Raw genomic sequence first — 14978 nt, forward strand, 5'->3', positions numbered from 1 at the left:
TTGTATGGCTTATATACTTGCATCAGACATTGGAAAATAAGTTGGAGATTTCCAGGTGAGGAAATGGCGAACTGGACATCGCCGAAAGAGCAGAGATGATGACATGGCAATGACCAAAGGGCCGGCAGTAAGCTCGGTCCAACAAAAACTCTCCAGATAAGAAAGGACGAGAGATCGCCCACCTGAGCTCCAGACAGCTGCTCCTCACAAGGAGACCTCAGAAAGCGGTTGTCCTGCGGGTCTGAGCTCTGGGAGACGAGGGAAACCATTAAGCTCTCAACTGTGGTAGAACCTTTAAGGATACTGGGTTCATCCAACCTCACTATCTAATCACTTTTGGATTTACAGTTATTTCAAAGTTAAAAGAGGTCTTCCAAGCAACAAATCTGAAAAGCTACCTGATGAGTAAAACTTCATCCTAAAAGAGAAGAAAAATTAACTAGCAGTTTAAGGAATTTAAAGAATAAGAAATAACTGGCAAAAAGCTAAATAAGAATTTAATTTAAGGAAGTTTTAAACAAATTAAGGGACCAGACAAATTTGGAATATTAGGACTTTTGCTAAGATTTTTGAAAAATTGAGTAAACAAAACAATATTTTCCTGGGAACAAGATCGTTTAGACTATTAGGAAAGAGTTCATTGGCTGAAAGTTGAAAATAGAAACAAAGAAATTTGAGATCTTGTGAATACAGAAATGGGACACTAGAGGGGATTAAAGCTCCAGGCAGGAAAAAGAAAAGTGAAATTTACAAAATGGCAAAGGCATGATACTTGAGACATTTCAAAGGATTTTTGAAGAATTGGGAGAGAAGCTTATAACTAAACTGACAGCAATAATCTCTGTATCTATAAATGCATTATTTGAAGAAGATTCTAAACAAGAAGTAAAGATGTGAAAGAGAACAACATGGAAGAATTTATGGACAGACAGGATGAAGAGGTGAAACAAATCCCAGCTGATGTAGAAATATTGGAAAATAAAGGAACCATTGATTATAAAGCACAGATGATAATCACAGTGGAATTACAAATGATAAACCAAGAGATGAAAAATGACCTGGACAAGGACTTGTTGAATTTACAAAAAGAGGGTTTCTAAAGCCTAAAGAAATTTTTGAGGAAGGAAAGTTTGAATGGAAATTCAATCCCATGACAGCAACTCTGAAGATCAAGATTGTCAGAAGCAAAAGAAATATAAAGTTGACTTGTTTGATCAGAGTTAAAATAAGAACTATTTCTATAAAACTCTGGAAACCCGTTATGGATTTTTTGCTGACACTTGGACAGAAACAACAATGATTTTTGGATTTGTGAATGGATGCAGGGGTCATGGGAAGAAGTGAATTATGTATGTAATCTCATAGGGATAGGGAAATATTAATTTGCATGTACTTGTTGCAAGGAAGATCAGGAATCACTTTGTTAAACATTCTTTATTCTCTTCTCTCTCTTTTTTCTTCTTTTTCTTTTTTCCTTTGCACTTTGTCTGTCTGTCTGTCTTTCTTATTTCAGTTTGTATATTTTTAGTCTTGTAAAACTCTTTAATTAAAATGTATTTTAAAAAAAGACATTGGAGCACAAGTTCCTAACTGCAGTATTTGTGTGATGTCACTGTGCATGTGCTGTTATTTTGGCTTCATCATGGTTTGCTGCACATACCATTAAAGTAGACTGGTAGCCATCTGAGATCATTAAATCACTGTGGCACACACAGGCTTCCACCTTCTTCCATTAACATCACACTAAAATTTAAACATTGTAAATAAACACTTTTTACTGAAATTTGATGCAAGTCCTCTGTATTTTTCCAAATATTTGGTTGTCTTAATCAAAGTTGCAGTATTTCAAACTTCAAATGCATAAGTCGTTGCAGATAAAAGTACAGGGAATTTCTATAGAAAGAGTATAAAATGGTTCAGAATTACTTACAGTACAAAGGGTCTCAAAAGTTTTTTCAGAAACAAAAGATCCATCAAGCCCAAAAAGGAATATAGATGCATAGGACAGCATTCCCCCAAGAATAATGAGATTGTTCATGTAAGGACTGGACATCTTTATCAGCCTTTGGGAGAAGAAAAAAGACAATTACTATAAATCAATTCAACATGATGTTTGCAGGTCAAAGTTCATCAGCCTACCTCCTTTTAACGTCTTAGATTGCAAATCTTATTATCTTCAGCAGTACTATTCTAGCTACAGTTCCTTCAAAAACCGAAGTATTAACAGGGGGAATGACAGTAAGGGGCTCAAAAAACCAGAACAACAACCAAAAACAACTTCAGAACATAAGGCATGTCACTAATACTGCAGGATACAATACTATACTGCACTGTGTACATGTATTAGATATAACTTCATCATTAAAATTATTCTAAATAAGAATAAGAAAATACTGTTTTCCTAAAGAGTCTTCTGTGAAGAGACTTGAAAACCCACAGAAAAAGCCCTGTAATGTTCCACAAAGAACTTTTCTAAGTTACAAGTAGGTAACTTCTGATTCTTCAAATGCTTCAGCCTTTATCAGTCCTAACCAACAAACTATACACTTAACTGTTATGGTAAGAGATGAGCATACACTGTTATCAAAAATAACATACAGAAAAAAGAATAAAACTATAGGACAGAAACATTTGCCCGAATTGGACACTTTAAATGGGGCTGACCAGCAGACAACTTGTGAAGCAAGCAATGGTACAGAGCTTTGCTATGCTGTTGGAAATGCCCAAACTTTGATCTGATAAGTTATATAATATATATAACTTTTAGTGTCCTCCTTGTCATGGTCAGATCATGCCCTGATTACCATGGGATTCCCTGTTGCTACTATCCACTGCAGGGAGGCAAGACCTGTTACATCAGTCCACCCTCAGCAACTGATGGACTCTGATGGGTTTCAGAGGGAGCCAGTGGTTGTACCTGCTGGTCTGCTGCATGGTCCATGTGAAGCCCTGATGGCCACTGGGAACAAGAGGGCTGCTGAGGCTTTGGACTGGAAAGCACATAGATGACCTTTCCCCTCTCCTGGATCCCATCATTCTCCGTGGTTCACGGAAGAAGTGAGGGAGATGAAATGAGAGAGGAGAATCCAGAGCATTGTTGGTGATCAATGAGGGACAAACTTGACTGAACACGGGTTAGAGCTGCTTTTAAAGCCTACCTCTTGGTGGTAAAGGTGGCAGAGTGGCAATACTTCTCTGCCCTTATTGAGTCTGTAGATAGCTGTCCCGCAGCCTTGTTTCAGGTGAACATGCCCTCTTGGGTAGAGGGGGCTTGGAGATCCTATTACAAGGTCATGTGAAAGAATTTGCTCAGCATCTGTCAGACAAAATCACTCAAATTTGTTCTCAGTTGGATGCTGGCCTTGCTGCAGGTCTTAGGGAGATGACCAGGGCAGATTCTTGCCCTGTTATCTGGGATCAGTTTGAACCTATTGGACCTGAGGAACTGGATAGCATCCTTAGGACTGTGAGCTCAGCCAGCTGCTCTATAGATCCATGCCCCTCCTGGCTACCTAAAGCTGCCTGGGGGGTGTCTTGTGGGTGGGGTCTGGCAGTGATGAATTCCTCCGTGAGTGAGGGGATTGTTCCTCCATTCCTTAAGGAAGCATTAGTTCACCCCCTCCTCAAGAAACCATCGCTGGATCCCACCATACTGGACAATTTTCACCCAGTACCCTTTTTGGGGAAGGTGGTTGAGAAGATGGTCATGCAGCAGCTTCAGAGGACTCTGGATGAAGTGTATTATCTGGACCTCTTTCAGTCAGGATTCAGGCTTGGGTGCAGGATGGAAATGGCATTGGTTGCGTTTTTAGATGATCTCTGGCAGGGATGGGATGGAGGTTGTATACCCATCTTGACTTCTTTTTGACCTCTCAGCGGCCTTTGATACCATCAACTATGATATCCTTCTGGACCAGCTCTGGGAATTGGGGGCAGGCAGCATTGTATTGTGCTGGTTCTGCTCCTTTCTCTGTGGTTGATCAGTGGTGATTGGGGAGGAGAGCTCCTGCCCTCGGCCTCTTCTTTGTGGGGTTCTGCAGGGTTTGGTGCTGTCTCCTCTCCTCTTCAACATTTACATGAAGCTGCTGGGTGAGATCAGCTGCTGCCATGGGGTGCAGTAGGATTAGTATGCTGAAGATACCCAATTATATCTTTCTGCCCCTGGTGGATTAAGCAATGCTGTTGATGTTCTATCCTGATGCCTGGAGGCTGTGGGGGTCTGGATGGGGAACAACAGCCTTTAACTGAACCCTGGAAAGGCTGAGGGTTTGGGGGCCCTCTGTTTCAGGGACTATGGCATCTTTGGTACTGGATGGGGTTGAACTGCCCCAAATAGACCCAGTGCACAATCAGGAGGTCCTCCTGATTCATGACTCCTGCTGGAAGAACAGGTGGCAATCATGACTAGGACGGCCTTAGTACAGCGTGTTGTGCATCAGTTGCACCTGTTCCTGGATTGGGAAGCTCTCCTCAGTCACTCATGCCCTGGTCACCTCCTGGATAGACTATTGCAATACACTTTTCACGGGGCTGCCCTTGAAGAGTACTCGGCTGGTATAAACTGTGGTGGCGCAGGCAGTTATGTGTGCCTCTAGAATGGCACATGTTACACTTCTGCTCTACAGGCTGCACTGGTTACCAGTTTGCTTCTGGGTCCAATTCGAGGTGCTGGTTTTGACCTTTAAAGCCCTTCATGGCATGGGGCCAGGTTACTTGAGGGACCACCTCCACCCAATTACATCTGCCCATCCCATTAGGTCCAGCAGAAGAGGAATACTACGGGTCCCGTCTGCAAAGGAGTTACATCTGGTGGAATCTCAGAGATGGCTCCTTTTCTGCTGTGGCTCCTGCCCTGGGGAACATTCTGGCCCCATCCCTGACATCCTTTCAGAAGTCCCTTAAAACACGGTTGTGTCATTAGGCTTGGGGATCTCAAGGAAGTGGTAAATTAGTGCGATGGCTGCATTGCCTATCGTGATAGCTCTCTCTGCTACTCTGTCATTGGTAACTGTTACTGGTGTTTTTAATTGTAGAATGCTTTTTAATTGTTAGTTTTTATTATATGTTTTTATTGTACGCCACCCAGAGTCACGTTCTGTGAGATGGGCAGGTACATAAATGTGATAAATAAATAAATAAAATCATAGAATATGAACTTCAGTCTGGAAAATTCTCTTATAGTAAATATGAACATCTTTATGAAATGGAGAGTAGAGTTCACTGTCTTCACCTCACTGGTCCCACAAAGGTAGAGATGTTGTTTCAATTGTATATTCTGATAACCTGCCCATCATTAGCACTGAGGGAAGATTTTTAAACTGAAGAACCATAAATCCCTCTGTTATTTCAGCACTGTGATACAGAAAAAGTAGGTAACAGAGGCAATGCTGTTATTAGCCCAATCTTGCATATAAATGACTGAATGACTGGAAATTGAATTCCTATCTCTTTGTAGAACTGAAGGCCAGCTATATTGTTTAATTGGCCTTTTGGTGATCAAAGAAAGAGAGAGTCAAGCTAGAGTTTTTCCACCAAGATGTTCTTTCACATAGATTTAAAATTATCGTTTAGAGTTTATCTTGTAGAAGGGCCATGCTGATAGTACAAAGGCAACTTTTATCCAAAGATTAAGGAAGAAGCAGATTCATGCTTTCATCAAAACTAATTCTGCATGGTTCTGCATTTCACGCACATCTGGAAACTGCAGGAACAGAAGGCAGGAATTTAGATTGAATAATGTCTAGATTCTCATGTTCTCTATAGGAGTAAATATGGATTCTTACAGTATCTGGGGTAGTACTTTTGCCTCCTTTAAGGCAGTACGTTGTAACAGTACCCTCCAGTAAACAGGTTTTGGGGTTTTTTTTTAATAGTGACCACACTATTCTGGATGCACTCTGAGATACATTTAAAATGCTAGAATGGTTTATTTATTAAATTAAATTCCCAGCTAACTGCCACCAATAGTTTTTTTTACAAGAAACGTAATTTTGTTTTTTTATCATATCAATATTTAGGTGTTCAGTTTTGAAAAAGGTTGCTTGTGCATTTAATGCAATTCTCATACCTGTTTGTGTCAGAGAAGATCTCTGCATCAACTGGACACAATAAAATATGTAAAAGTCTATTAACAAATGGGGAGGGGGGGAACGACCTGCATCAGTTAGATACTTAACCAATGAGTTAATGTAAAAATTGAAAAGTAAGGATACTAAAATATACCTCTGCTTCATCCCTCTTTGCAAGGAAATTGACAGAGACCCCTTTGAAATACATCTGGCCCAGGTAAGCATTGTCATGGAGTTGAGAAATGGCCAGCATTAAGTGATTACTGAGAGGAGATAATTACTAATTATAAAACTTACTAATTACATTATCAGTGCTCTATCATTTGCAGGATCAGCTTTATGATCCAGTAGCTCATCCAAATTAGCACAGGATGTGAAATCAAATCTCCCACAAAAATGGAGCAGAACTGCATCTCCCATATATTTGCAGGAATGAAACAAGCCAGCTTGAAACTGCTGGTAAATAAGTAGTTAGCAGTTACTTGCAAAACTACAGCAAGGAGTTTTGGTTAATTATGAACTGTATGCTTTGTGCTTCATTATTAAGATATATTAAGAGTCTCTTGACATAAACTTTTGATAGAAAATCCCACAGGTTTTATTAAATCCTGGTATCAGTCAAATGTCTGGTCAGATAATATAGTCACTGGGATTACAGAATGGTGCTGGAAAAGACCCTCAGTTCTAAATAGTTCTGAAATTTGACAAGGCAATAATCTATATCTAAATGTATGTGTGTGTTAAAGGATTAATTTCAGTGCTTCAATAAAAGCAAGAGATTGTTAACTGGAAGACATCCTTCTACAAAATAATAAATTAGCCAAAAGAGATTATGAGATACCATCACGTAATCAATACTGCAAGTGACTAAAATAGGGAGATCCAGGAAAGTTTGACATTTGAGTGAGGCATAGCCCCACAAAATGTCATCATTCATTCTTCGATTGTCAGGCTGAGAGACCAAGGGTCATGAATGATAAGGTATGTAGTCCAACAATATCTGGATAATCATAGATTCCCAAACTGCTTTACATAGCTCAGTAGCTTTGTTAAGAGGGTAAAAATAAAATGACAAATGTACTCACCTACTGACATGTAAGTATACTGATGACCTCCAGTGATAACAAAAATAATATTTCTTTATTTAAAAATTATCCTTATGTCAACTATAAGAGATAGATGCATTATTTGACTATACAGAAATCTGGAAATGGCTTTGTCTAGAAACAGCTTAAGAATTAACTCTCTCAGGCAGGATCAGTGAAGCAGATTTTTGTGTAGAATTACAGAAATACAGAAACCTATCTACTTGCTTTATAATTAAATTAAGATCAGAGGACTTCTGATTGACAGCCGTGGCAAGCTGAACATCCCTTTTTGCAGTGAGGTGGCATTTTGATGATTGGCGCAGGATGCAGGATCCTGGTCGCCAAAATGCTGTCCGGATTAAGGAGAGTTCTTTGATATCATCCATGTGACTCCACCCAGGCACTCCTCATGAGTAAACCACAGGAATTGTTGTTTTGGGGTTTGCCTATGGGTTGGGTGGCTGGGAGTCGAGGGAGGAACCATCTTTGCTCACAGTTGTTAATGCAGCCTTTTAAAGGACAGTAAGATCAACCGAACTTCACTTCTTAATCACTTTGGGTTTTTTTTTTTCCTGCTGCCTTAAAAGGATTAAGACTGTCAGGAACCAGGCCAAGAACCACGCTGAGCCGGTATCTCCAATTCTAGTTCTTTATTGTTCTCACCATATACATAGAATCTTGCCAGACTAAAGCTACTCAACTGACCTAAGGGGAAATAACCTAGAAGGGCTCTAGTGGGGAGCTACTTTGAACCTTTCAACATTCCCAGCAACAGTGTCTGGGCTGTGAAGGCTCTTATCTGTCTGGAATGTGTTCCCTCCCTGTGAACCAGCAGCAGTGCTGAAATCTACCACATCACCCTGTCCTTCAGGAATACATTCCATCACAAAGATCTTCAGAATGGCAAGTTATACTGTATTCGCTTGGTGAGTCACCTTCTCCTTAGAGAAATAACTTTCAAATGTGATTTTTAAAAAGCTTTTGAAAAATATTACTTTTTGGATTAAACAGCAAAAGGGTACTCAGAATATGCATTTTAGAAAGATTAACAATGGATTAAGGGCTCAGATGGACTTGGAATTATAATTTTAAATGCTCACAAAGAGCTTTGAATTAATTAGAGGAAATTTTCCCTTGGGAAGATAGTGACTGTTTTGAGCTTTTTCATGATAAGGAGACTTTGAAGGTTGGGCACTAGAGGGAGCTAGAGGAAAGAAAATGGAGCCAATATCTATAATACAAACTTGGGAATATTTGTCTGCAGAGTTCTTTGATAAAATAGATAAATTGCTTGACAAAATTGACAGAGCATGTTATAATGGAACTGTAGAACAAGTGACAATGGATGGTTTTGAAATTACTCTGAAAGGGGACTTAAATGTAAAAAGTAATGAGAAAGATACGGAGAAAGATATGGGCACACAAATGGAACTGATGGATGACCTATTCCTACAAATACTGAACCAAGAAACTGACTTGGATAGTTTTTTAAAATAGATATACAGAAGAGCTCTGTTAAGGTTTTGAAGGACTTTATTAGAAGTCATAAACAAAAGGACAAACTTTACTTATTGGATATACAAAAGAAATCTGTTAAAGTTCTGGAAGATTTTTAGCTTGAAACACAGATGAACAGAAAAGTAGCTTTGGGACTCTTTTTGAAGGGGTTAAAAGATATTTTTAAAAACTCAGGGAAGGAATACAAGGTTGGCTTATTCGACAACGGCTAAAGGAGAAAAATAATGGAATATACTGGAAATACTGGACATTTGCTGACAAAGAACGACTGACAAAGCATTTTGCTTTTATTCAATAGATGAGATATGGGGTGAAGAGAGATTATATTATATTTAGAGATAGTGAGATAACACTAGATAACAATAGTGTTTTTACTTGCTGGAATGAAGGGGAAAGTTACTTCTTTCTTTTCTTCTTTTTCTTTTTCTACTTTTTTTCGTTTTTCACACTTTTCTCCTTTCCTTTGTATTTTTTTTTGGTACTGGCGTTTATTCTTTTCATTTATAATTCTTAATAAAATTATTTGAAAAAATATATATAATTAAGTTCAGATCAGTATTATTACGATTAAATATCTTCGATCTGTTATACTAAACAACTTGTTACATTACACAGTGGTTTAATTAGCTGGGGATCATGCTAACAGTACACAGCGGAAAACACTAATGGTGATCAAACAGAATGAAAAGATTTAATAAAATGTTTCAACATAAAGATATTTTAAAGTACCATTAATTATTGTAAAAAAAATAGCCAAAATTAAGTATTATTGTGACATAGGTTCCAATGGAGGAAAGTTAAAAACGTCTTTGATCCACTGAAATCAGAGACACACATGATGTGTTACCCAGTATAGGTTTACTCTGAATAACTCCTCTTGAGTTCAGTAAGAGTGAACTCTCCGTAGAAATATATAATATTACAGTATTAGAGTAAACTGGATGGGGAGAAGTGGAAAATCAGGTGGGAGCCTCCCAAACACAAAGAAGTACAGCCTCCAATAAATACAAGTTTCCCCAGACCTGATCTAAGGTGTACAACTTACTTTTGATTTCTGTTTTTGATATTAAAGAACAAAAAAGCACTGGCCATGATCATTCCCAAGATAGTGAGTGCTGAGAGAATACTGTAGAGGGGCAGAGAAATCTTACGAAGTTGCTTTTGGATAATTGTTCTATCCTTTGGAGGTTCTTTCCCTAAAATGTAAAAAAAAAAATGTAAGTAAGTAAATCTGTGCCCATCCCAGTTTTGTTTATTCAACCTTATTTCTAACATATTTACCTCCTATGAAATTCTAAGTCAGAGGTAAACTACAAAAGTCCAATATATCGTGCTCTGATGAGCAGTGCATTCTTGAATCTGAATCTGCAATCTTTTTAGGCACTGAACAAAACTGGGAGAACTTGAATGATCATGCACCATCCCAGAGATCTCCAAATCTCATGAGAATCAGTAGATTCACCCTTATAACTCAAGTCAAAATAAGATTTGGCAAGTCTCACAAGATTTAAGCCATTCCATCATGCATTGTTTACAGAAAAAGCACATGTAACACATAAATCAACAGCCCCATTTTTAATTTCGGTGTTTTTTTAAAAGCCACTGCCCCGAATAAGCATAATGCTTAAAAGAATGTTAGCATGAATTACTAGAATTAAATATTCTGGTTTCTGGTTTCTCTCTAAATCTCCAGATTAGGACCTCTCAGAAAGATTTAAAAGTCACCTGAAAAATATTAAGATGAGTTTTAGAAAAAAATTGCTTCCTATCCAAAAGGTACAGTCTTTCTGCTTCTTAAATTCTGAATATTACTCCTCTTTCCAGTAAGAAGGTATTACATCCCAGATATGAACAAAAAAACTCTCTAGACTTCTGGGAGGGAACTGAATGGAGGAAATAAATATTCTTATAATCTACCTTTTCATATGTTTAGCATTGATTGCCAGGATCAGTGATAGTGAGGACTAATCCCTTCCCTCAGCAACTATGGCAGAAGACTCATATTATTGGTTTCTAGAGTATCTTTTTGCTCAGTTCCTATTTAGCCATATCACCAAGGAAAGGTGGTGTAAGAAAGTTAATAAACCCTTAGTTGATGTCTCAATGCAAGACAATCACTATAGATTTCTTAAGGCAGTCGATGGACTTTTCCCAGTAGCACTTCTGAAACAGCCCTATTTGTGTTGCATTGCATGTGATCTAAGCCTTATACAGAAATACACCAATCATGTGCCCTTTCTATAATCCTGTCTTACCGTGGAATTTGATAGAATTGTTGATGATTTCCAGTGAATCAAGTATAGCATTATATTCTCCCACCTTCACTTCCTTTTTGTCTGCAGAGAAACAAACAATTGGAAATGTTTCTGTCAGTTCACATTTTCTTCATTTCTAACAGCTACTATATTTACCTTTTTACCTCTCTTGTTATTGTTATACTTACAGACAAGGTAGCATATGAAATGACTCAGAGAAACTGAATGGAACTTGGCAAGACTATAAGCATCATGCCAGTACCATATTGTACAGTATACAACAATTACATAGCTTAAGTTGTTCCCAAAATGTTCTAAAATTACTATAGCCATGAATGAATACATTTTCCAGGGTCACACTGTTATTTTTAGAGCTGTGGATTAGAGAACATCTGAAAAATAAAGAGTCCAAACAACTCCCAGTACATAACCATGCTAAGTCCAGAACTTCAAATAGCAGCGTTGAGAGCAATTCCAGTTCCCCAAAATGAGGCATTCAAGATAATTAAATGAGCAAAGGGACAGAGATCTAAAGTGGCCAGGCACAAAATGAACCAATGAACTTTCCTATCACTAGACTGCCAGTGTGGTGTGGTAGCTGGATGGAATCTGGGAGATTCTTGTTCTTAGGCATGGAAGCTCCCTGAGATACTTCGGACCAGTCATTCTCTCAGCCCAACCTACCTTGTGCAGTAGTTGCTTTGGAGGAAAACAGGAGGAAGGAATGCTATATATACTGCCTGGAGCTCTTGAATAAAAAGACAGAATGTAAACTAACAATAAATAAAATGAAATAAAATAAAATAAAATAATAAAACAAAACACTTGGATCTTTGTAGTGCTGTGCAGAAAAAATTTATTGAATGTTTTTATCAGTACTTGGGATGGAATGTGAGGGTGACCTTGGAAGATGGGAGGAAGAGATACCACCTAGGGAACAATCAGATAAAAGAGAAAGGAGCCTGCAACAGAGTAATGGCCAGAGAAAGAAACGTAGGAAGGACCTGCCCTAACTACTCAGGCCTCCTGCCCTCCCTATTTACCACCTGAGTAGTTACAGCGGGTCCTTCCTACGTTTCTTTCTCTGGCTGTTACTCTCCTCTCTGGCTCCTTTCTCTTTTACCTGATTATTCCCTAGGCGGCATCTTTTCCTCCTGTCTTCCAAGGTCACCTTCACATTCCATCACAGTTCTCATATTTCAAAGGATAAGAGCATTTCAGCAAAATTCTCATGGATGGGGTAGGATATTATTTGTATTTCTTTAGTTATGAGATAGCCAAAGAGTGTATGTGAACATCTAGCCCTTCACTGTACAACCATCTCTCCAGGGATTTGTAGAACAGGTGTGGAAAATGTTTCAAAGGGTTTTAACCTTGTTGGAAGTGTTCTGACCTCAAAACAGGCCTATCTGGAGGAGAGAATACTCCTGGTGAGGCTGGAACAGTATCAGAGCACTTCCAGAGAGAGAGGAACACCTTGTTTTGAGTTTAAAATAGTTCAACTTTGAAACATTTTGCACACATCTAGTCTAGAGCTTCCCATGTTTTCATTAAATCCTAAAGGAAGATATCATGAATAATTAGCTTTTATTAGGCTTTTTCTGGTTGGGATGTGCAGGCAGCCCAGGAGACTTTACAGTAATGAAAATATGAACGTCACAATAGCACTTTCTGACAAGTCTAACAATAAAATTGCCGAAAAACACCACCAAGAAAATTGTGCAGAAATTCTCAAGCACCCTGACAATAAAGGCACTTCTCTATGGTCAGCATCATCATCCCTAGGACACTCAGAGCTAATTGCACAACAGTCTACAATCATCTTGACTATAGGCACTGTAGGAATGGCTAGAGATGATTTGCATTTCCTTACCAATTGATGAGCTAGAGAAGAAACTGTCCTTTCACCAGGGTCACCTTTGCCTGTATCTAGCAATGTGTTTTACTGAGTGTTTTGTGTATTTCCAAGCTTTCAAAAAGACTCCTGAAAGTTTACAATATAACCCTATAAAACCCATACAACCAGTACACAGCATTAAAAATCCATAAAACCATCAATCATCCCCAGTATCAATTAACCAGCAGCAATTTTTACAATTAAAATTAGAGATTAAAGGCTCTGTGAACAAGCTTCATTTTCACCACCTTTCTAATCATCATGGCAGAAGGTGCCAATGAACTCACCAGGGGCAGGGTATGCCACAGAGATGGAGCCACTTAGGCATACCAGATTTTATATATCACTTTCTTTGCTGAACTCAAGCAAGGAAGATACATAAAATTCATACTATAACAAAACAGACCCATAAACTTACTAATGCAACCCTGATATCATTAGCACTGGAACATCCTCATAATAGCCAGGTGTTGAGTGCTGAAGTTGGGCCTGGGATAGAAACAGTTCTATCACCAATGAATATCAACTCTGTCTTGCAGGAGGAACCTGTGACCCACCCAGGCCCTCACAGCCTCCAGGCACTGAGTCAAGACTTCCACAACATCTTTGGTCTGCCCTAGAGTGTTGATATTAAACTCAACATTATTGACATAGTGATGCATCACTCCAAATCAAAAGATGTTCTCTTCCAGTGGTTTTATATAGATGTTAAATAACAAGGGGGAGAGGACCAAGCCCTGTGGAACCACATCTAAGTACCATGGGCTTGACTACTTTCCTGCCATAACTGACTAGTCCATTCAGATAGAAGTGGAAACACTGAAGAAGAGTTTCTCCAATCCCCATCACAGCAGATGGTCCAGAAGGATCCCATAATTGATGATATCAAACTCCACCAAGAGATCAAACAGAACAGGAGGGCTGAAGTCCTTCTGTCCAATTCCCAATGGTGATCAATCAGAGTGACCTTTTTTTCCCATCCCATTCCCAGGCCTAAAGACTGACAGTATACTGAAGATACCTAATTGCACATCATGATCCCAGGCCATCCAAGTGGGACTCAATGGGGAAGAACGGATTCAGGCTCAATCTTAACAAGACCAAGTGGCTGTGGATTTTGGGGCTCCTGGTCCTGGGTACTCTCCACCTCTAGTCTGGGATGAGGTAGCACTTTCCATTAGAGACTGGTGAGCAATATGTGGGTCTTCTTGGACTCACAGCTTCTGCTTGCAAAGCATGTGGAAGCTGTGGCCAAGGCCTTTCTACAGATTCATTTAGTGTGCCAGTTGCATTCGTTGGAAGGCCCTTCAAATAGTTGCTCATGCCCTTGTCACCTCATGAGTGGACTATTGTAATCTGCTGTACAGTATATGAGGCTGCCCTTGAAGACCATTCAGAAACTACAACTGGTCCAGAATGTGACAGAATGGGCAGACGGTTGTATGCCCATGTGACACCACTGCTCTGTGAGCTGCACTGGTTACCAGTTGGGTTCTGGGTGCAATTCAAAGTGCTAATTACCACCTATCAAACCCTTTGGTGCATAGGGCCTTGTTATTTGAGAGATCACTAATCTCCCATAGTTTCTGCCTGTCCTGTAAAATCAGGCAAAGTAGGTGTGCTCCAGATCCCTTCAATTAAGGGATGTCTTACAGGACCTAGGAAACATGACTTGCCCTCTGAAACAGCATCTCCTCAGAGATCCATATGGCTCCTATCCTGAAGATGTTCAGAAAGTCATTGAAAAACTAGCTGTCTCCTAGGCCTTGGGTTAGGGTGAGTTGCAAGGCTGTAGAATGTTCTAATTTATTTTGTATCTGTTTTCTTTCAGTTGTATATGATCGTTGTTGTTGTTGTTATTTCTTGCTTTTAAAGTTGTAAACTGACCAGTCTTGAAGAGTCAGGTGGCCTCTTTGAATGAATGAATGAATGAATGAAGCAACTGCATGCTTGTTGGCCTCCATGTGACCCAGGATCTTACAGTAGAAATTACTTGTATGGTTGCCAATGTAAGTTCAGTTATAAGAGTGTAGGTTTTTCTCATGTAGACAGTTGCAGCAAATGTATGGTTATCTTAAAATGGCTAATGTTATCTGAGCTATTCAGTGGGGCTTATCAGGAGTGTCCATATGCTTAGTACTCCCATTTTAAT

General features: G+C 39.1%; 1 protein-coding gene across 1 annotated transcript in view; it reads right to left on the bottom strand.

Annotated features, from left to right (window-relative positions):
• The window catches only part of GABBR2 (gamma-aminobutyric acid type B receptor subunit 2), a 364113-nt gene that overhangs the window by 98441 nt on the left and 250694 nt on the right, over positions 1–14978 (bottom strand). The window contains exons 9-11 of the mRNA XM_063298738.1: positions 10930–11010; positions 9720–9870; positions 1931–2063 (exon numbers count right to left, since the gene is read on the bottom strand). Of these exons, the coding sequence (XP_063154808.1) occupies positions 1931–2063; positions 9720–9870; positions 10930–11010 (365 nt within the window). The remainder of the gene's footprint in view (positions 1–1930; positions 2064–9719; positions 9871–10929; positions 11011–14978) is intronic.

Source organism: Candoia aspera, chromosome 3, assembly GCF_035149785.1.
Source record: "Candoia aspera isolate rCanAsp1 chromosome 3, rCanAsp1.hap2, whole genome shotgun sequence".
Taxonomy (NCBI): Eukaryota; Metazoa; Chordata; class Lepidosauria; order Squamata; family Boidae; genus Candoia; species Candoia aspera.